This window comes from Coturnix japonica, chromosome 7 (genome assembly GCF_001577835.2).
Source record: "Coturnix japonica isolate 7356 chromosome 7, Coturnix japonica 2.1, whole genome shotgun sequence".
Lineage (NCBI taxonomy): Eukaryota > Metazoa > Chordata > Aves > Galliformes > Phasianidae > Coturnix > Coturnix japonica.
The window spans coordinates 21588476-21609979 of NC_029522.1; the positions used below are offsets into that span (position 1 = coordinate 21588476).

Genomic DNA, 21504 nt, shown 5'->3' on the forward strand with positions numbered 1-21504 from the left:
GTTCCTGAGGACATTCTCGCACGCTGCCCCCAGGCACACACTGCGGGTGAGGGGGGAAACCTCACTAACCCCAAGCCCCCTCTGCAGAATGCCTGCCTGCCATTTCAGAGGCAACTGAATCCTGGGAAGGCCTGCATAAGTGATAGCACTTTCAGGTAACAAACACAGGGAAAACGTACGCTCTCATAAAGCTTGACCCCCTGATATAAAATCACAACAGCCTTTCACCATCTGTTCTATGTAGCACATTAAAGAAACACTGCACTGCTTTTGTGGCAACTAATCTCATTATCTCCTCCTGCTCTCCCCTTTCTCTCCCAATTCAACTGCCTTTCACTTACTGTCTTCTTGCAATCACTGCCTCATAAACTCCCTGAATCCTATTGTACTTTGTGCCAGTTTTTCCCCCATTCTTTTGAAAGGTGGCTGTTCCTATGGGTGCTCCTCCTGCTGTCCTTCCTTATGGCCCAAAGGATCTCTGTGAGGCACCTCATCCACATTTTAGGGAAAGGATGGAGATGTCTGGAGGCCATATACACCAACCCCCATTCCAGCAAGACCCAGGCCCACATACATGCAGCTTCACAACCTCTCTGGGCAACTTGTGTCAGTGCTCCATCACGGCACTGATGGACAGAAGGAACCACCTGTGCTCCAGTTTGTGCCCAGTTCCTCTGGCCCTGGCACTGGGTGCTGCTGACCAGAGCCTGACTCCAAGCTCATTGCCTCCTCCCTTCAGACATCATCAGACACTGATGAGATCCCCCCCCTCAGCCTCCTTGTCTACAGGCTGAATAGTCTAGCCCTCTCAGCCTCTCCTACCATTAAGATAGGTCTGATCCAGCTTGCTTCTACATCTGAAGTCACCAACATCTAACTCAGCCAACTGAACCATTACTTACTGAAGCGTCAATTGTGAAACCACATGCAGAAGCATGACTTGGCCCAGGTAAGCACACAAGCCCACATCAGACTTCAACCTGCTCAGTTCCACAGCGCAATCTGAAGGCACTCAGCATAAAATCTGCAGCCATTTATTCCTGAGAGCTGCCAGTAGCACCTCATTTTTTCCTAGAGTACGGGGAAAGGCAGGGCACTACTGGCACTGAGGGAAAGCAATGTGCCTCTGAAGTAAAGCTTTCCAGAATGAACAGAGGGGAGGGAAGGCAGGCAGCGTGGCGAGCCAGAACGCATCAGTCTGACCACATAGCAAGGATATAAAAGAATACAGACAAGCCTGTGTGAAACCCTTGGTTCTTAAGTGAGATGCTGGATTTGACGTGGCAAAGATCAACAGAAACCTGCTCTACCCCTGGCTGATATATACCATAGGTGTATGGTGCACTAGGATCCCACTCACATTCCTTCCTAGCAGAATAAAAGTGGTCCAGAAGTTGCTACACAAGCCCCATTCTAAATGTCTGCACTAAGGAATCCTTTCACAGATACTGTTTTTCAGAATTGTCTGCAGATTAAAATAAATAAATAAATACATTTGTGCTCAGAATCTGTCCTTACAGCATAACCACCAATTGTCATTTGTGATCAATTGTCCACATCTACCTCTGTTTTTGGAGAGATGCTGCTTAACAAACTCACAGGGTCATACTGCTAATTCAGCTCTGTCATTTACAGCATGAAGCTTCTTTCTGTGCACCAGGAGCAACTTTAATTTATGTAACACATGTTACTAAGCTGCTGAAGTGTGACTATGCCATAAAACCTACATGATTCTAGAAGAGCTTTGTGTAAACATTATTTATTGTCTCCATCAGCCTACGTCAGCACAAAGTGATAGCAGGCATATAAGGCAAATCGGTTTTCTTTAGCTTATAGATCAGTCACAAATTCATGATCTCTTCCTGCAGTGTAGACTCTAAGCCTATCCTGTCTACTGGAATTCTTTTCCAGGCACTCACAATGCCAGACTGTGCTAGAAGTGGATGGAAACAGTGCATTGGGTGGGATGATGAAGGCCTGTGAGCTTTGTATAAGAGCTAAACAATGGTGTTTGAAGAAACACTGCAGTTAGTGTCGACGTTCCTTTCACAAGAAAACCAAATGCATAGTTTTCTGTGTTGTATCCAGTTACAACCAAAGCCTCAAACCAAACACAAGCAATACAATGCTAGAGCAAATATAATGAAGAAATATTATTTACGTATGCATCAACACAGGGATATCAGATCAATTCACATAGCTAATTCTGAAATAAGGCTCCTGTGCAACTAGTCGGTTTTGTTCCAATCTTGTGCACAATCTAAAGGTGTTTCCACTTGTACTGCCAGTGGACTGCAATAGGTGGTTACACAACTCAACACATGCCCCAGTTAGGCCTTAAAACTGGTCCTGCCCAGGTCTCAAGATTGCATTTCTCTTGTGATCAGTAATTCACTACTTGAGATTGGTGCTCAAGGCTTCTGGCACAGTCTTGTGCCTGCCTCTTCTGGGTCTCTGCTGTTACCCTGTGCAGGTACTCCTGGTGCCTGTGCAATATCTCCTGCTGTTCTTAGTAGGCTTCAAGATACAGCTAACATTTTATTGGCACAATCTAGCCATGCAGAGATCTCTGCTGTAGGACCATTGTACTGAAATAATGGCCTGGTAGGATGTGTACATAGATAAACAGAGAGAGAGTGTAATAAATAGCCATGATGCTTTGGTAACTACCTGTTATTAATATCTGTTGTTTATGGCAATATTATTGCTGTGTTATCAAAATTGTTTAACAACATATGTGAAGCTTTAACCAGACATATGGGCTGATGCAGTCTAGAGAGCTTTTTGAAGTCAGAGGGTGCATAATTGAACCAGCTTAGCTTTAAATCCTCTCACAAACCACATACTTTATGGTATCAAACAACTCCAATTTGCTTTAGAATGAGAGCTTTCTGGATCAGTGCAAGAAGTCAAATCTGAAAAAATGTTATTTCTGGTTGATATTCTGCTTTTCTCTTAGACATGCCTCATAGCTATTTACATTAGTTGACTCCCACTGCCTGCCTAAATGTCAATTATAATGAGACAGAAGTAGAAACACAGCAGAGAGATCTTTCTGCAGTGAGGTCTCTACATCACTGTCTTGCTTTTCTTACAAAAGTTTGCCTTCTTTCATCAGGGTATCATGCAACCAGCCTTATCCATCATCCATCTATTTCCATCAGAAATCTGCTCTGTATCTAACCAGCTTTTAAACATTTAATTGTATCCATGTATTCTCTATGGAGGAAGAAAGAGGGTGAGATCCGTACCCAGGTAATTCCACAGAGACCTACAGAACTCTACATTACCTGCAGCTCCCTGTGACCAGCTCCCATGACCTGATTTATAGACACACTTTGCATCTGTAACTCATCATCACATTTAAACTTCTGAGTGGCTCTGCTCCTCTGGAAAGCTGTACCTAATGACATTCTGCACAAAAAGAGATTGTAAGTATCTATTAGCGAGTAGCAATTTACCTTAATATTTAGAAAGATATGAATAATATGCACACTCATGCCCACATTTCTAATGCAGATGGAATTATTCATTGCAAAGCTGGGCAATATTTTTCTGTTAAACACTTATCACAGATAAATGTTTTTCATATTCAATACCTCAATGTATCTTTGAATAATACTCTGAAAATGATATTTCATGCAAATATTGCATTGAAATACTGGTTCTTTCCTCCACTGAATACTTATTTCCAAATCAGCTTTCTTAGGATCAACTGTTGTTTACCCACTCAGCTAGGCTGTCTCTGGGCTGATAAAAAGACACAGCATTGGCCCCCAAATATAACCTTAGCTTCAGACTTGTAAGCACATAATTGGATTTCTACCAGAGCATTTCTGGGGTCAAACTGGACATAACTTAGGAAAAAAAAAATAATAATAAAAATGAGCCAAAAGTTACATACGAATGAGATGACTGTTATATATCCTTCAGATATGAATGCTGTTATTCCATTAACTGCTATGCTTCACATTGCTTCAGATCTGCACTCTTCTTTTCTTAGAATCACAGAATCATTGAGGATGGAAAAGACCACTAAGATTACCTAGTCCAACCCTCAACCCACCCCTACACTCCTCACTGACCATACCCCTTTTAATTCACGAATGCACCCACTCTCATTATTTCCCCAGTCTATTTATTAAAGATTGAATAATTTATATTCATCTGCAATTAATCCTCAAACTCTGAATAAACATTTTGCTTGCAGAACTCTAAAATGCACAATTAAATCTACACCTATGCAAATATTCTTCAAGATCCTTACCCAAGGCCCATGAATGCCACTCTTGTCTTATTCCCTTTAATTTTCAACTTTCAATACAGTCATTCTGAACAAAATTCACCTTAATCATCAGTGGCCAAAAGAAGATCATCATGATACTTTGTGGTGCAAGACTGCATTTTATGTCACAAAGAAAGCATTTCCTTTTCTAAAACAGAAAAGCTGCACATACTGTGAAATAAACTGTGTCCAGGCAATGCTTCCCAGTTCCCAGAGGCACAGGCTGGATTATTTCCTCAATGAGCAGGGCTAGCTCCTTCTTAGACAAGTCATGTTCATGCTACGTGATGGCCCCTATTGCTGTGATATACTATTACTATTACTAGTAACAATAAGATAACAAGAAGCTGTTTTTCTTTTCAATTTAGCATGTGAAATAGCAGGACAGCCACACTGCAGCCTCCCAGAGAGCAGCTCCACCCCACACATCAGGCTGCTGGGCTCAGGGGGTGGCACAGAAAAAGCAGCTGAGGGGACAGCAGCCAAACCTACTTCTCAGAGCACATCCTTTAGGAAACCAGCTGGTGCATTTGGAGACCTCACTGCAATGCATCCCAAAGTATGGTAACGCAGCAGCGTTGAGAGGTTGGTTGCTAAAGCAAAGCCCTGAACAAAGCCCTAGTGCCAGTGCAGAGGCAACTTCACTATTGTACACAGCTATTATTCTCCTGCAGTGCATCAAGCTGTCTTCTGCCAGAACAAAATATTGATGTAGAAGGGCTTCTTCCAGAAAACTGGCATTGCAGCTCCCTCCCTAGCGTTACGATATAGCCATCTCTACAGAATTTCACCTTGCTTTGCACTTGTGTTTGCTGGTTACAGATGCAGAAGTGAAACAAAATAGACATATCAAACGTACACACACATTGCTTAAAAATAACACAGGCTATAATCTGTTGCATGTCTCCTTAGTCTCCAAAACAGACAAATAAATAAAAACAAGGAAGCAAAAGCATAAAATAGGGGTTATATCTATTCTGCCTGCTCCACAGCATCTCTCTGCCTCGGTTTTTGATCAGATACAGTCAGATATTTATGACCTTGCTGTTTTCACACACACAAAAACCGAATTTGTAACTACGTTTACAAGAAAATTGAAATGCCTTGAGAAGGAAAAGATGGTGGCAACAGAACTCCTGTCCTGACTTGTGTACCCAATGGCTGTTGTCAGAGTGAGTGTGGATTTGGAGATGGTTATGATGCCTCAGTGTTTCCCAAGGTAAATGGTGCTCATTCACTTCCAGCTTGGGCAGTATTGCATTCACCAGCTTCCTGCCTTCTAGCCTAGGGTAACAACATTGGAATGTATTCACATTTCTATTTACTGCCATTTTTCTGTTATAAATTTGCCTCATTCACATGAAGACTGCAGCAGTTGTCACCATGCAGTGGGATTGTATGGCTCCAAAAACACAAACAGATTTCCTAAGCTCTGGCTTTATTATTTTAATTCTTATCTTGAAATATTGAATGAGAGCAGAATTGCACCTTTGAGATGGGATGTCAGAATAATTTTATATCTTGTCACTAGGTAATGATTCTAATGGTATCTCCTACTTAGCTGCCTTCATTAACGACTTGATGGTGAGAGCATGTTTCAGCAGTTGTGAACATGTGGAACACTCTGTGTTCTGGGTGAAAAGATTAGTTTAATGAGGAGAAAGCCAATTTCCTGAAGAAGTATCTTACACAGTTCCTGCTTTTAAAGGAAGGACTGCGACACGGACAATTTGTCATTACAAGGTACAAAAAACATTTAACTTCACAGTTTGCTGCACTTACAGCCCTCCTGCAAAGGGAAGAGAGATTAATAGATTTTTCTCACCCAGTAAAATAGAAGGTGAAATCTGTCCCAAGTCCTTTCACTCAACAGAGAAGCACTCATTACTCAGACTGTGCTCAAAGAGCAGCCCAGCATTCAGCTCCTCTGGCACTGCATGAGTGTTCATTACACTCTTGGGCACATTTGAAAACGTGGCCAACAGACACTAAAACCCTGTGACGGAGCTTTGATAAACACCGAATCACTCCTCATATCTTTCAGATACAACATACTTGGGCAAGTATACTGAGCTTCAGCAGTCCAGCAGTATGAGCAACATGAGGATTTCAATAAGCCGAAACTAGAGTACCCCAGTGCTGCAATCCTCGGCAGAACCAGAGAAGCTGCAGAAAGGAACAGCTATTAGCATTAGGTCATCCAGACCATCTTGCCAACAAAGGATGTTTCTCTCCAGCCTTGGCAAGCAAACCTGGTAATCAGGCTTGCCAAAATAAAAACTGGCAAGGGCCTTGACACCTGATGTGCAAAGAAAAGGGCTGAGCACAAAGCTAATATTTACTTTGTCTGCATCTTTTTTGGAATTTAAGCAGAAAGGCTAGAATGTCCTTGAATGTTCATCTGAAGGAAAAACCTGCACCGTATTGGCTGTGTCTCGGCACTTGACAGCTTATGCCATCTTGGATTTTTCCAGCAAATTTAAGTACCGTGCTGAAAAAATTCTACAGAGAAGGTTTAATGTTTTTTTTGTTGTTTTTCCCCCTATTTACTAGCTATAAGATGCATTATTTACCAGCCTACATCAGCAAGTTATGACAACCTTACCCTAATATAAATAGACTGTGTGTTTAGGGAACAGAGATTTAGCACATTAAAAGATTATAGTTTTAGACAATCTCAAGCTCTCTCTCTGCAGCAAAAACCTTCCATAAGCAAGCTCTCAAGCTAACCCTCTCACAGTGCAACCATTCTTCTTTTAAGGTGACTCAGAAAAATTGATTTAAATGAAGAAAGTGGACTCTGCCCATCAAAATTACAAAAGCCTTGTTAATAGTGGAATTAGAAATATGACATAAGCTGAACAGCCTTCAGAGAAACATCTCCAGGCACCTGATGGAGCTGTAGGAGTCTATGTCCATTGCAGGGAGTTGGACTAGATGGCCTTTAAGGGTTCTTTTAAACTCAAATGATACTATGATTCTAAGACATCCTCACAGAGAAGTGAAGTTATACGGCATAGCAGATGACACTGGTGGGCAGCAGCTGGGTGATGGACACTTCTCTTAATTGGGCAAAATGCTTTCCCTAAAAAAAAATATTTTTGTTACTGCCAGTCACCAAACAAAACAGGCTAAATAGGGCATATTTAGGCTGATGATAACAAGAACCCTTGTGCCAGGGGCTATACTGGTGCCTGTCTTTCTGCCCATCCCATGTGAGGCACGTACAGCACTCTGAAATTCCTCAGGCAGCAGTCAAGATATGGATGTTTTAACTGCTCCTGTTCTATCCTGCAGTGAGAGCCACCGCTCTGTGCTTGGAAAAGAAAAAAGGACATCTACTGGAAGTGCTATTGCATTGAATAGAAAGCTGCCAGCCACCTTGTGTAATCATGATCAGAACAAATCCAAGTAACAGGAATATATGCATAAAATATTCATTATTTGCTCCTTGTCAGCCTGTAAATCCTTCTGTTTAGATTAGCTCTGCTTTCAGGGCAGTCAAACCATCTACCACTTTGTGACCTATTAAAATACACAGATCTAAAACTCGGGGAAGGTATACATTCCTGTAACTGCTGTTTTCAGATAAGTAAATTTAATTGATAACAACAATGCTTCTAGCCCATTATTCAAAGCTTTCACTAGTTTCTAACATACACAAAGGTACAAACATGTTCTAATTTCTGCATTTTAATATAAAATACAACTTACAGATGATTTGTGTCCAACAGAGTCCCACTGAACATGCAAAATAAAAGGATGAATACTGTCTTCCCAAATAAATCATTCATGCCCACACTTATGTGAGTTGTGGTATCATGTGTTGTGACTTTTCATCACTCCTATCACTTTTGCCTAAGAAACCTCAAAGTTCTCAAATACTGAATAATTGATTAGCTGTGGGAAACTGTGAGAGGAAAAACTTATTTTCTCAATGCAAAGATGTTCTCGGAGCATCAAAAAGAAACGGAACATGTTAAAACAAGGCATACTTACAGGAAAAGTGGATTTTTTCAAATGGTGCAGAAAAGTCAAGAATTGTGCATGAGGTCTGCTTGTTGGATCCACTCTTGGATCCCTGCTACCCATTTATGGCCATTGCCAATAAAAATCCAGATTCCCACTGGACACAAGTCACCCAAAACAGGGAAGTTATGCCAGTTTTCATTACCTAGAGACCAGAAAAAGCTGAAGCTTATTGCTGGGATTTCACAACCTGGGTTTGCCAAAGCAGGTGGCATTTGTGTACTCTGCAGTTCCTTGAGTTGATACAATAGTGATCAGAAGCGAACAACTCTGTTTCAATGGAAATTGATACACTAGTAGCAAAAAGCTTCTTTTAGTACTAAGTAGCCAGGGGATACCAGTCAATAGGAAGCTGGCTCAGAGACAGAAAACAAAGAATAGAAATATTTGGTCATTTTTCTTTCTCACATATAGTTGTTTGTATCATACTAAGACCAACCTGATTTGTTAAATTAATTTATAAGTAAGTAATGAGTGTAGTGAAAGGCACAATTCTGTAGATGGGATGTGTCAGTGGACCACAGAAATACCTTGGAAAAGTGTGACAAAACTAGAGGGTGGGTCGGCCCATGAAAATCACCACAAAGGAATATATGAAAAGTTACTGCAGAACTGAAAGGTGGAATTCACCCGCAATAATGACTTATATATGACCCAATTTTTGCTCTGAATATATTAGCAGCACTATTTGGCAATTAGTATCAGCTTGGCACAACTGCTCTAAGTGAGATCCAACACCAGACCCTCAACTTTTCATTTTGCCACATCAGCTTAACCCCAACTCTTCTCCAACTAAGTCCAACTCCTCACGCTTCTACATATGGGTTCTGTGCTCAGGACTCTGATCATTTTGGTAGCTCTCACTGGACCCTCCCAGGTTCCTGATTGAAGGGGTGCAGATATGCCATGCAACTTCAGGTCAGTAAATAAAAACAGATTTAAAACTTCAGCCTTTGAATTTCAAGATGGGCTGAGGGAGAGAATTTCCAGCATGGAAAGTGCACATGGAAGCAAACTTCATTCTAAACATACTGACAAGGATTCTCTTGTAAACATGTGGTTCAAAATCAGTTTTGACAGAAATGTATGGCATCTCTTGTGTAACTTCAATAACAATTACATCTGATAAAACCAGCCACCCTGGGACCTTTCATCTGATAACCTCTCATTATCTTCCCAGTGACAAGGACAGGAGCCTACACCCTACCAAAGACAGAAACCACTTTGTTATCATTAAAAATAAGATACCTTTATATCAACAGCAGACAATTCTTAATGGTCACTTCACAACACCAGAGCCTAAGAAATGACAAATAATATTACCACCTGAAACTACCAGAGGAGACTGTGTCCATTCAGATTAAAAATAAGAGATTCTAGACAAGAAACACCCAAAGTGATGCTGAAAGAGCAGAGAAGCTGCAAACACTCTTAACTTCTGGAGACAACACCTTCAGCAATGACATAACAAATCTGCTTCAATAGATCAAGATCTATTTATTTTTCTCTAATTGCTTAAGCCTCTTCCTGGTATCTCTACAGTGAGGCACATTTTTTTCTGTGAGATTCTTGGGGCAGTACCTCCATAAGCTATAATCATAGCATTTCTTCTGTCCCTGTATGTATAAAGTAGAAGGGGAATAAGGAAGACTCGACTTGAAGGCGACTTTTGAGCCAGAGGGACTGAATTTTGTATTTCAGCACCAAATCAGGGTTGGATCTTCCTGCCATGGGAATGCCATAATGCTGATAGCATTAACCCTCAACTGGCAATGTAGATGAAAATTACAAATGTTCCTGTTTGAAGCCACGCAGGAGGATGGAGGGATGCTGCAAAGGAGATAAAATTGGCTTAAAGGGGATTCTCTGTAAATGGACGCCACTTGGCACAAAACAGAGCACCTCTGCGAACTTATCCTCTCAACAGGGACAGGTATTAGAAACCTTGGATCTATACTCAGTTCTCTGCCACTATTTTCTTGAGTGGCAGATTTGGCGCAAGCAAAAATTGTGTTTACTACCAAAGGGTGATTCAATTCTTCCTGGAGAAACAGAATGTTGCTAAAGGGCCAGAGTTCATTGTACCAAAGAAAGCATCCCAGCTGATGAAATACCTGCAGCATACACCTTACACCAGACTGTAAGCAAAGCCAGGTCTCCAATCTAGCCAAAACCAACTGACTCAAATGACATGCCATCCTTTTGTGGTAACTAAATCATATTTGTGGCAGTGTGGAGACTTCATTCTGCTATAAGAGCTAATAGCACTCTTGGGTCAGCCGCCCTTTTCCTCAGTCAGACTCCCACTTATAAAGCCCTTTGGCTACACTGGTTTTCCTACCAGCATGGCCCTGGCACTCTGCAAGCCAACAAGGACTATGAACAGCAGACATAATGCTAGCTGGACCACAAAGTCCCAGACTGTGAATAACACAGTTGGCTAATTCCACAAAATGCAACCATGTCCTCCAAACCTGTGTACTTCACTGAATTCCTGAAAAAAAAGTTATCTTTCTGAGAGAACATCAAGCAGTCCCCCACTAAGCAGGAACCACTCAAGCACATACACTCACCACGATTTGCTGCCAATGCTTGTGTGACAGCCTGCCAAGAGGTACAGAAAGTTCACGTCTGACACTAAGGCTTTTATGTAGGATGCTCTCTGCCTTACAGATCAACGCTCTTTGGCCCACAAAATCATCTATTAGCAGCAGCAAAGAGGCATGGAGAAAATGCTGCATTTACTAAGTTACTCACAGGGATATTGAACAGAACAGGCTGCTTCCTAAACTAGCGAATCTCTGGCTTATAGCTGGCAGCCTGTTAAGCCATTCAGGAGCTACAAGTGACAGCAAATAAAGCAGCGACAACACGATCTTTGCTTTACACATCAGTTTTCAGGAAGCCTCTCTTTGTAGTTGAAAACGTATATTGCGTGTTCTGTGGTAACATGGAGAGAGCCAAACTTAAAGGAAGTTGCAAAGTGCTAACAAAATTATAAAGATGGAAAATCATACAAGACACATAAAGTGATAATGCTTCTATGCTACAGTCCTTGGAAAGACTTTTTTGGATCATAAGGAAACATGTAGCAGTCTCTTTGCCCTCTTTAGGTTCTTTTACTAGCAATAAAAGTGGTTTTGTTTTTTTTCTTTTCTAGGAAGCCAACATTAAAAAAAAACAACTAAGACTTGAAAAGCAAGTAGAAGGAACACTGTTCCACACTGAAGAAAATAACCTGTCCAAATAGCAGCCAGTTACTACTATACGTCAGGTCATTCTCTTCAGGAGATTACTTGGTTTCAGTCTCTTCCTTTGCAAGGATATTTTCCACATTAGATCTAATGAACATATGATGCAAATGTTCCTTGGACTGCATGACACATACAGCCCAGGCTCCCCCCCATACAGGAACCCATCTCAGTATTCTTCATGTCTTTCCCTTCCAGCCCCACAGTTCCTGCACTTCCTTCACACTACAACACAAGGTGGAGATTCTCATCCTTGCCTACACCACCATTCTCTAACTAATCTCACTGAGTTCACAGTTGAAAACTACAAATCATAAACCTGAAGAGATGATTTAACATAAGTCTTCAACCACCTTGACATACACGATAGCACACCATGAGCACAATGTGACATCCTCCCGCCATGTGCTGAAGGAACATCCCAGTAGCCCTTTGAGATGTGTTTGATCCTCGTCACACAGCTTTGGGCTGCTCAAAGCAGACAGGCAGACCAACCAAACCCCTCCAGTGTCCAGCAGAAGCTCACTGGAGCTGCATACCTAACAGACTGCTTGGGTGATGCCCACTGATTGGCAATCACTGGTTTGTAGCACCACATAGCCATGATTGGTTTTACATCAATGCCACTATTAGTGCCATCAATATAAACTCATTTTATACCACTTAAGGTGAAAGTCAGCAAGAATAAAAGCAGCATGACAGTGCTGTAGATCTATTTGTTTTTTTCCCCTCCGAGACTTTTCACTCCCAGTTTCAGCTGAATCCAGACAACTTCTGATACCCACAAAATACCAGGTAAGCACCAACTCTTTCATACCAGATGTCAGCTATGAAAATTCAAGATGAAAATGCTCAGTGCAAGGGGAAAGAATTTTGACACATCTATTCCCACAACACACACAGAGCGTTCTGCAGGATTCAAAGCTGCATCAGTCCTGTTTCCATTTCCAGAATAAAAGAGACTTCAAAGACAACCATGATGTAATTTGGGAACTTCTCACTTCAGGAAAACTTACCTCTGCGCTTTCCATGTAACACTTCTACAGTACAAGCACTTCTGTATCTGGGTCAAGGAGCAGTAAGTGCGTGTTCCAACTGAACTGCCTGTTCCAAACATGGTATCACACTTGTGCTTTTCTTTCTTCCCCTAATAAAAGACTCAGTCATCCCATGACTCCAGAAGAAAATTTACCTTTTGTGATCCATCCATTCTGAAGTTTCAGCTAAGATTTTTCTTTTTATACTCACATAAAGGAATCTCAAATACATGGAAAATCCCATAAAGTACTATTGTCATTTTTTGTTCTGTTCAGATTCGCAACACAAATCATGTCCTGTGCAGGAAGGTAAGGAAAAACAAACTTGCCTTTTCACCTGCTTTGAAGTCTTAAAGCCAACGTGCACACACTGTGTTCATCTACCTACCCACAGCTATGCCAGAGCCAGCTTTGCACACGATGCAAGAGAACACTGTTAAGATCAATAATCTGTGATTACAAAAAACTCTCTGGATTTATAGCCACTATAAAATGATGGCTTCAGCATTTCCTATTATAGGGTGACAGTGTGCTCAGTGAAAAGTGTATCGATTAAATGTTTGTCTCATTTCTGATTCGACTTTTTCAATACTCAGAACTGCTTCTATAGATTAAGAGGAAGAATTAGAAACCAGAGGTTAGAGGATGAACACAATTTTCCATATTGTTATAAAGAAAATATGTATATATACATAAACTTTTGGGAGCACTGGCTTTTATTTTCCTATAGCAACTTCTAACCATCATAGGCATATAATGAATGTCTGAACATTAAGAATTTATGCATGCTGCTTTAGATGAGCATAATTCTCAACTATTATTAATGAGGAACTACAAAACACACTTCAAGTTTCATGCTTAAATTACATGAAGTTTCCAAAACCCATAAATACATCTGTCTATTGGTATCTACAGAGAATTATATAACACGCTTTTATAACACAGCCACTGAGGCAGAGGAGCTCATCCCATTTGAGAAAAGATCTTACAAGGAAAACTTCCTACAGAGTAACTCTGCTCTGTTTTCTAAAATATTTATAGGTGCCTGTAGTCTAGTCAGGAAATTGAGGAAAAAAAGTATAGAAGTTGGCATCGTTATTTACAGTGCAGCTTGATCTTAATTTTCAGTCTCCCCTGAGAAACAAAGCGTGTTTCGTTGTAATTCATTTTCTGTTCAAGAATGAACTGAGCTTTGCAATAGTAAAAAAGATTATAGTTTAGTCTTTACTTCCACTGTCACCACAGTTCTTTATATTTATAGTGGAGTAATTTACTAGTTTTTACTTCTGGGCACATTCTAGTTTTTATAGCACAAATTATGGCTTCAGTCTCAGATGATATACAGCAATATTGACAGTTTTATTTGTGGTAAAGGGACTTTGCAAAATTCCATTTTTCTCAGGCTGGGAATAAAAGTAGCACAGGCTGTTTGGGCCAACAGACCCAGCGTGGCACTGAACTGACATGAGCTGTAACATCAACACACCTGGGCAACATCGGTACAAGCACATAACAGCACAACACCAGTTTCTCAAGTCAGGATCAATCACCCAACTACAACAGTACGTGAAGTTCCCTGCAACCTTCAGCAATAGGGATCTATGAGTCCCCTCCCAGGGACTCAGAGAGGACAGCAGCATCTTAAAATTGCCAAATGGCACTAAGATCAAAAGTGAACTAGGAGAACAAGGAGCCAGCGACTGCAAGCAAGAAATACATATTTCAAAAAGTAATGCTAAATGGAAAATTCAAAAGCAAGGTTATTACTTTTGTCCATGGCCAAAATATGAAGGTTTTTAACCACATTACTTACTTTTCAGTTAGCTAAAGGCATTTTTCCTTGAAAAAAAAAGAAAAAGTCTAAACCCAATTAAACAAAAGAGAAGTTCAAGCTGCTGTGGTCTTTGGCTAGCAAGCACTGTGGGAGCAAGCAGGTAGTGCAAATGAAAGTGCAAGTAGCAAGTGAGAGCTTAATAAGTTCCTAAATTATGTGAATGAGCTGCAGCAGCTTGCAAAGTGAGTCAGCAGAGGCAATTAGAGCAGCAGGGCAATGGGAAATGCAAAGGAACCAAGAATAAAGCAGCAACAATTCAGCTCCTCTCTTTCTCTGCAAGCATTCCCCTTATCCTGAAATCTCCATGATCTTGCCTTCCTACAATTACCATCCCTTTACTTACCAGAGCATTCTGCCTTTCTCAGACCCATTTCCAGCTAAGATGAATGAAATCAAGGAAGAACATGGTGCACGCACATGCAGCAGGCTGTCTGCAACTTCATCACACTTTTATTAATGTAATCACACCTGCTCCATGAAGCTTCTAATGAACAAGAGCAGATAACAGTTGCGGGATGTGGCCCAAATACTTGTCTCAGTGTCTGCTGCTTGGCAGGCGTTGCATTTCCACATAGTGGAAATGCCTGCAGTTGTTTTAGTGATGCCTACAACTGCTGTGCATGGCAATACTCACTCTGGGGTGGATTCTCTGCATTTGTTCCTTTAATGAAAGCTACCTGTGATTCAGTCAGAGGGCGATGACTCGATTAATACATTTTAATTCACTCCCACCTGCGGGAGCAGGATTGTGGAGCTCAGAGACGACTCAATATGAGTTAACAACTGAGTACAACTTTATTATTGCACGAACAACCTTTTATACCTTCCAACTGCAGTCATGGCATAATATGATTGGATAACCCAGACATGGCACAACAAATGATTGGCTGCCTTCCACCCCCAACTAAACAGTTTAACAATACCCTGACACCGTGACAACTCGAGACCCTCGCCACCTGGTCCCTGCCCCTCTGCCTCACAAAGCCTTCTCACAAGGTCGTTATGTCCTTGAAGCCATCATGTCCTCCCTGTTCTCTCAACCAACTCCCAACACCCACCCAAGCCACATTTTGTCACCGTGGATATTTCACAACTGCTACAGAAACAGCAAAGCAGAAGCCAGGCTCCCATCTCCACTACCACCAGCATACCCTGTAGGGCAGCAGGCTCCAGTCAGCACTCATCATCCAATCTGTCAGGTTCTGGAAGCCACTTTAATGTGAAAAGAGGTGATAACAGGGCTCTGCAGTGATAAGAGGTGCTGTTGGCTAAATTGATATTGCACTTCAATTGAAGCCCTCATGGCAATACCCTGGGCCATGTTATTTGTATGCAAGCTACAAGGAGGTTTCACTTCTGCCACTTCTGAAGCTGCTTCTCCCCGTAAGCAACAGAAGGAGACAATTCAAAACTGACCTTAAATCTGATTATTTCCACTGCTTGCCTGGCTATAAGAAAACTGCTCAGCTCTCAGTCTTGCTGTGCTTCTGACAGCTTTACCTTCCTGACCATTAAACAAGCTGAAGGCACCTTGATGACAAGTCATCATCACTCTTAGGATGGGGAAAGAAAAGCTGCATTTCTCCACGCCAATGGGAATTCTGATCAAAGCATCCACAGGGCTCTCATCTCCTGCAGCATTATCCTGTAAAGATTTATGTAGCAGCAAACATTACATTTATATAAAAATTAAGTCACAAAGACCATTTTCCCTTCAGTTACCTAGAAATTCATGATAATATCCAAAATAAATGTGCCAAGGAAACCTCTCTTTAAAGGCGATTGCATATAAGTTTAACTCCTCATTGTGGTCATTTCCCCTTCATACTTCATGCCCTAATCAATTTACTGCACAGACAGAAAGAGAGCCTCATTTTTGCAGTCAATACCCATTTTCATAAGAGTTCATTATTTCATTCACACTCTGGCTTCTACACTTGCTTGGCAGAAACTTCTCATATCAGCCTCCTAGCAATTCCCTTTGCTTCACGTTTTCTGTTGTTTTTTTGCATGAAAACCTGCACAACATCTGTCTCACTTGAGCACTAGGAGAAGCCAGTTACAACCACAATGTGCTCCATGAACTCCTTTGAGTTTCAGCTTCAGAGCTATTCAAGACTATGACATTATCTGTAAACAGAGTCTGGGCCACAAAATAAACTTGCTTTTCCTCATTATTTTTCTATTTTTGCAATATTCTAAGACTTCCCGTGAGTATTTTCTTGGCCATATACTTGAGTTTGCAGGATAATTCACACTTCCCAAAATTACAGGAACTCTTAATTAGCAGTTGTGATTTGGACACTTGCCTGTAGACGGGGCTCTGCTTCCAGATTTCATGGCTAGATTTTAGAACAGGAGGCTGACTATACAGAGACCCAGGTGTGCAAGCCCTTGGTAAACACATCTCTCAGGAAGGCAAGAGAGTATGTCTCAGAACAACCAGCCTGCAATCCCACATTGACACCAATATGCCACAGCAAGTTTAAAGAAGGCTAAATCTGACACAGCACCTACGGATACTTGGAGCTGCTTGGAGAATCCAGATGGAAGAGTAATGCAAAGAGCGCAACTGCAAAATCCATTAGCATTACTGGGGCTTTACAGCCTGAGAATGTCAAATAACAGCACTAGCTGCAGGCACCTTGATGAAAAGCAGTGAGGACTGGTAGATTTTTGAAACTAAATTTTGCTTCAAATTGCTTCTGCTGTAAATCTCAAATAAGGACTCTATTTCCTCTATTTCCTTTCTGCACTCTTTACGTAGTAGGAACTCCTTAAGCCAAACAAGTGGGCCAAGTTCTCTCCTGTGTTATTTAATGGAATTCAGACTTTATGGAGTAGCACGAAGATGAATCGAGCACACAGAATACATAAAACAGGAATTATATTCCAGCCTCAAGCCACTACATTACTAAACCAGCAAACCTTGATCTTGACCTTTTATATTGGATTTACCTAGAAGAAAAGACAAATAAAATTTAGCCTGAAGGTTTGAAAACCTGCAGCCTGAAAGTAAAGTCTCTTTATTCCACAGAACAGGAGATTCTGTCAAACTCTTTCAGAAAGGTCAAGAGGACAATAAACTTATGTCCCACAGCCAGAAACAATCTAAGAGGCATCTCATGACCTGATTCTTCAAGGACAAATGAGTGATCAGAGATAGTCCAGAAAAATACCCATCGCACAGCAGAAACCCAAACAACTTAGAGATACAGCTTAAGCAATGTAAAGCAACACCAGTGCCCCAGTGGTCAGTATATCAACTTCATGTCAATACGTGATCCAAAGCAAAACAGAACTCAGTGATACTTTGAGTAAACATTGACAACTGATTGTTGTGACGGATAGACTTACTTCTCTGACCTCGTCTTTAATCCTTGACATAAAAGTTGACAAAAATCAAGTTGTATTTTAAAATGAAACAAAAGCCACATCAAAGCAAACTGAAATTCCTCTTCTGAACAGCATGATCCATTTGTGAGAAAACACCCATCCTATGGCAGATATTGGTTTCACACTCCTGCTGTTGGGACACCCATACTCACTACAGCCACTGTGACATCCTGATGAAAACAAATTTAGATAGATAATAATCCAGCTGTATTCATGTAAATGGCAGCATAACTAGTCTACCTACTGAAGAATGGTGATTGCACCACAAGAATTTACATGGAATAAGAACTTCAGCACTGTGTCTCAGCATTTATGTAACTGCACAACACAGACTCCCAGTCGTTTTAACATCTTAGGGCTGTACCATAGGAGGAATGGCAAAAATGCACAAAATTACCCATGTTTAAAAGATAATGAACTCTGTTTGACTTTACCTTTTCCATTTCCCAGCCTGGAACTGGCAGCAAGGGGGAGCAGAGCAGCACAACCTCCAGATTAGCATCTGAGCAGCTCCCTTCCTCAGTGGTCTTGTGATTTAAGATGCACACAGAGCGGAGCACTTTTGAAGCAACTCTTTAATATTTTAAGGGAAAATTCTTTATTCGCGGAATGCGCAATAACTCCTTCCAAACTATATGCAAAAATAAACCCCAAAATTCTAATGAAGACACAGAAAAGAAGAAGGAAAAAAAAAAAAGCAGCACAGCAGTGTTCCAAAGAGAATACATAATTCACAAGTTTAAAATTCAAGCACTCCCTTCCTATGCCTGGAGCTCTTTTAAAATATTAACAATTAAATCTCTTCGGTAAGTGTACGGGGTATACTTTAGTCTGAACCAGTACCTTGGGAAAAGGTTACCACTTGGGGCATATATTTTTGTCCCTTCTTCGCCCATCAGAGCACGAAGAATCCTGTTGCGGGACAGGATTTTGTCATAAAATTCCACCCCACCATTGGCATAGTCTTTTGATACAGTAGCTGCATCTCTGTCAGCCTTGCAGTCCAGGTGATAGGTCATAGCATCATAAGAAATGTAATAGAGGATTAGTCCAGCAGCAGCAATTATGAAGTTACAGATGCTGCGAAGTATCCTGGGGCCAGAATACAGACCCAGAGCTATCTTTATACCTATCCCACAGAGACACGTACCAGCTAAGCATGTTGGAGCTACAGCTGCACTTGCTAACGGGCTGCTGTTCTGCAAATACACAATTTCTCTGGCAAGTGCAAACTTCTGTGCTTCAGGTGAAAATGTCAGAGCTTCCTTCAAAGCAACACCTTCGTTGCTTTCCCAGTCTACTTCCCTGCCGCCAATCACAACAACGTGGTTGACTATTCCTCTTTTATCCTCAGCGGTGCTATCAAAATTAGGAGGGATGCCCACCAAAGAACCCGCAGGCAGCCAGGGGATTCCAGCACTGACCGGGTGGAAGCCAGAAGCTGCAAAAGCTTGGTAGTTGGTGGAATTCACTGCAGTATCTTGAAGGACATCCTGAAAGACAGCACAGAGCTTCTGAGAAAGCTCAGCTGGCTGCCCATCTGACCAGCACTCGTGCAACAGTTTGAACGTCTGCTCAGGAAATACATGATAGGAAAGGTTAGCGCCAAACAGTCCCACGCAAGAAGTAGCCAACAGAGTCATCTTGTGCTTCTTTAACCAGACAGATGCCTTCTGCAGGAACCGCACTCCCATAGTCAAATCCTAACCTGTTTGTAACACAAAACCAGGAATTAAAGCGTGCTTAAATGGGCCTCACATCCCTGTAGCATTTTAAAAACAATGTAAAAAACAGCAGAGAACAGTAACCGATGAAACAAACCTTGATTTACATCAACAACACACAGAATACTTCTACAGAGAAAGCGATACTCATTAATTTTGGGACCTCTGAACAACAAAGGATAATTGAAACAAAGAATTAACTTCTCCTTCTCCTCCAGTAAATCAATTCATTGTGGTAAAGCCAATAATAAAGCCACCACGCTTCCTCCTCCCCCCAGCAATCAATAGACATTCTGTATTTACCCAATGCACTACTCCTTGCCAGCAATCCCACTGCTGCACTCTGCTATTGCAATGGACTGCAGATATTCAGACCAGAGAGAGACAATAATTAGATGAATCCACCCTAACTTCCTCCACAGCATATCTCCAAGAATTTTATTTAGTTACCTCAGAACTAAACTCAGTAACTTGAGCTTAACTACAATATCCAAAATGGGATCATATCTTGATTCAAAAATCTCAGGAGACAGAACTGGCCTTTGGAGTTTCTTCTAACGGATAATCAACTTCAAAATGCAAAGAAAAAGAACAGTATGTTCTTCTTCTAGCTTTTCTGATTTCACCTGCCAGGTTGTGGTTCTGCCTTACTCAGCAAACAGCTGATCTCAAACACCAGCATCCTTTCAGTGGCAACCTTAAAAACAAACAAACAAACACAAAAAGTGCATCTGAAATAATTTGTCTGACAAATAATTCACGCAGTTCAGGGCTGAAGCTGGGATAGAAACTGTTTCTGGGCAGATGACTATGAATATGACTATTCAAATCAGCTGATCAATACAAAAACTTTCCAACCTGCCAGCTCCTGCTTCCCTTGGGGAGTATCAGCCCCTTTTATGGACCAAGCCATAGGATGAGTTAGAGCCTGGAAGAGCTCTAATCTCTTAAAAAATCCCTGCAGTTACAGAATCCTCTCCTAAAATGACATGACTGTGGAGATATAACACAATAAACAATTAATTACTGATTAATCCAACCCTACCTGCAGCAAGGGCATAGAACTAGATGATTTTCAAGGACCCTTCCAACCTAAGCCATTCTATGAATTAGATGCCTAAGTCCAAAAGATCTCAGTGACACTTGGGTGCCCATTCCCATCTGCATCTTGCAATGCTTTATCTCTCAGAGCCTTAACACTTGAGCTGGGGAGAATCTTGCTGCAGCTGTTTCAGATGCCGCTATTTCCAGCTGTCCTCACAGGAAGCTGAGGTGGCAGAAGGAAACTCTTTGGATGGAACCACTGAGGCCTTACTGCAGAGCACCATCAAAGGTGGGTTTTGCTGTGCTGCTGGGCTTTGAACCGCAACAGCTGAAACTTTGCCATATGCTCTTCCACCCAGGCTGAACAATATCCTCCCACAAAGGGCAGAGCAGACAACCGGGGGCTGTAACATCACAAACCAGCACTGTGTGATGTGCCGGGATACACCCACCACGATCAACAGGGCACAACCACAGGGCACAGAAAGGGTTTAAATTAAAGGCAGGGTTTTAATGATACGTTGTTACAACTCACTTCCCTGAAGCCCTTTCAAACTGTAAATTCACCCAGGAAGAACCTTTGAATGTTTATACTGCACCAAACACTGAGTGCTTAACAGAAACAGTGATGCACTTAAGTATACTATTCACTACGTTTGCATTGCTCAGTATAATAACTGGTGGCATTCTAACACACCACGGAGGACGGTCAGCATCCACGAACAGATAAGAGGAAGAAATACCCTCAGGACTTGTTAGCACCAGCCCTCCAGGCTCGGTGTCTGTACCATCACACCTCAAGCCCAAAGGCACATGGTATTCTTAACCTTTGTGCAACTTAGTAGCAAGGAAGGCAAGCGGGAGCCACGTGGCGATTCATACGGAGCATACCCCGAAAACTCAG

At 41.6% G+C, this 21504-nt stretch overlaps 1 protein-coding gene across 19 annotated transcripts in view; it reads right to left on the reverse strand.

Annotated features, from left to right (window-relative positions):
• TMEM177 (transmembrane protein 177) overlaps window positions 1-21504 on the reverse strand; it is a 39974-nt gene that overhangs the window by 5004 nt on the left and 13466 nt on the right. For 8 of the 19 annotated variants that reach the window (XR_004307882.1, XR_004307888.1, XR_004307883.1 and 5 more), the window contains exons 2-4: window positions 20007-20253; window positions 18267-19540; window positions 3291-3414 (exon numbers count right to left, since the gene is read on the reverse strand). The exons of 2 other annotated variants lie outside the window; for them this stretch is intronic. Coding sequence is in view for 1 of the 17 variants with exons in the window: in XM_032445717.1 (XP_032301608.1) it covers window positions 18594-19526 (933 nt within the window). In the remaining 16 variants the exon portion in view is untranslated. Of the gene's footprint in view, window positions 1-3290; window positions 3415-17306; window positions 19541-20006; window positions 20254-21504 lie in introns of those variants that run through there. 9 more of the 19 variants (XR_004307891.1, XR_004307892.1, XR_004307890.1 and 6 more) reach the window with 6 other exon arrangements.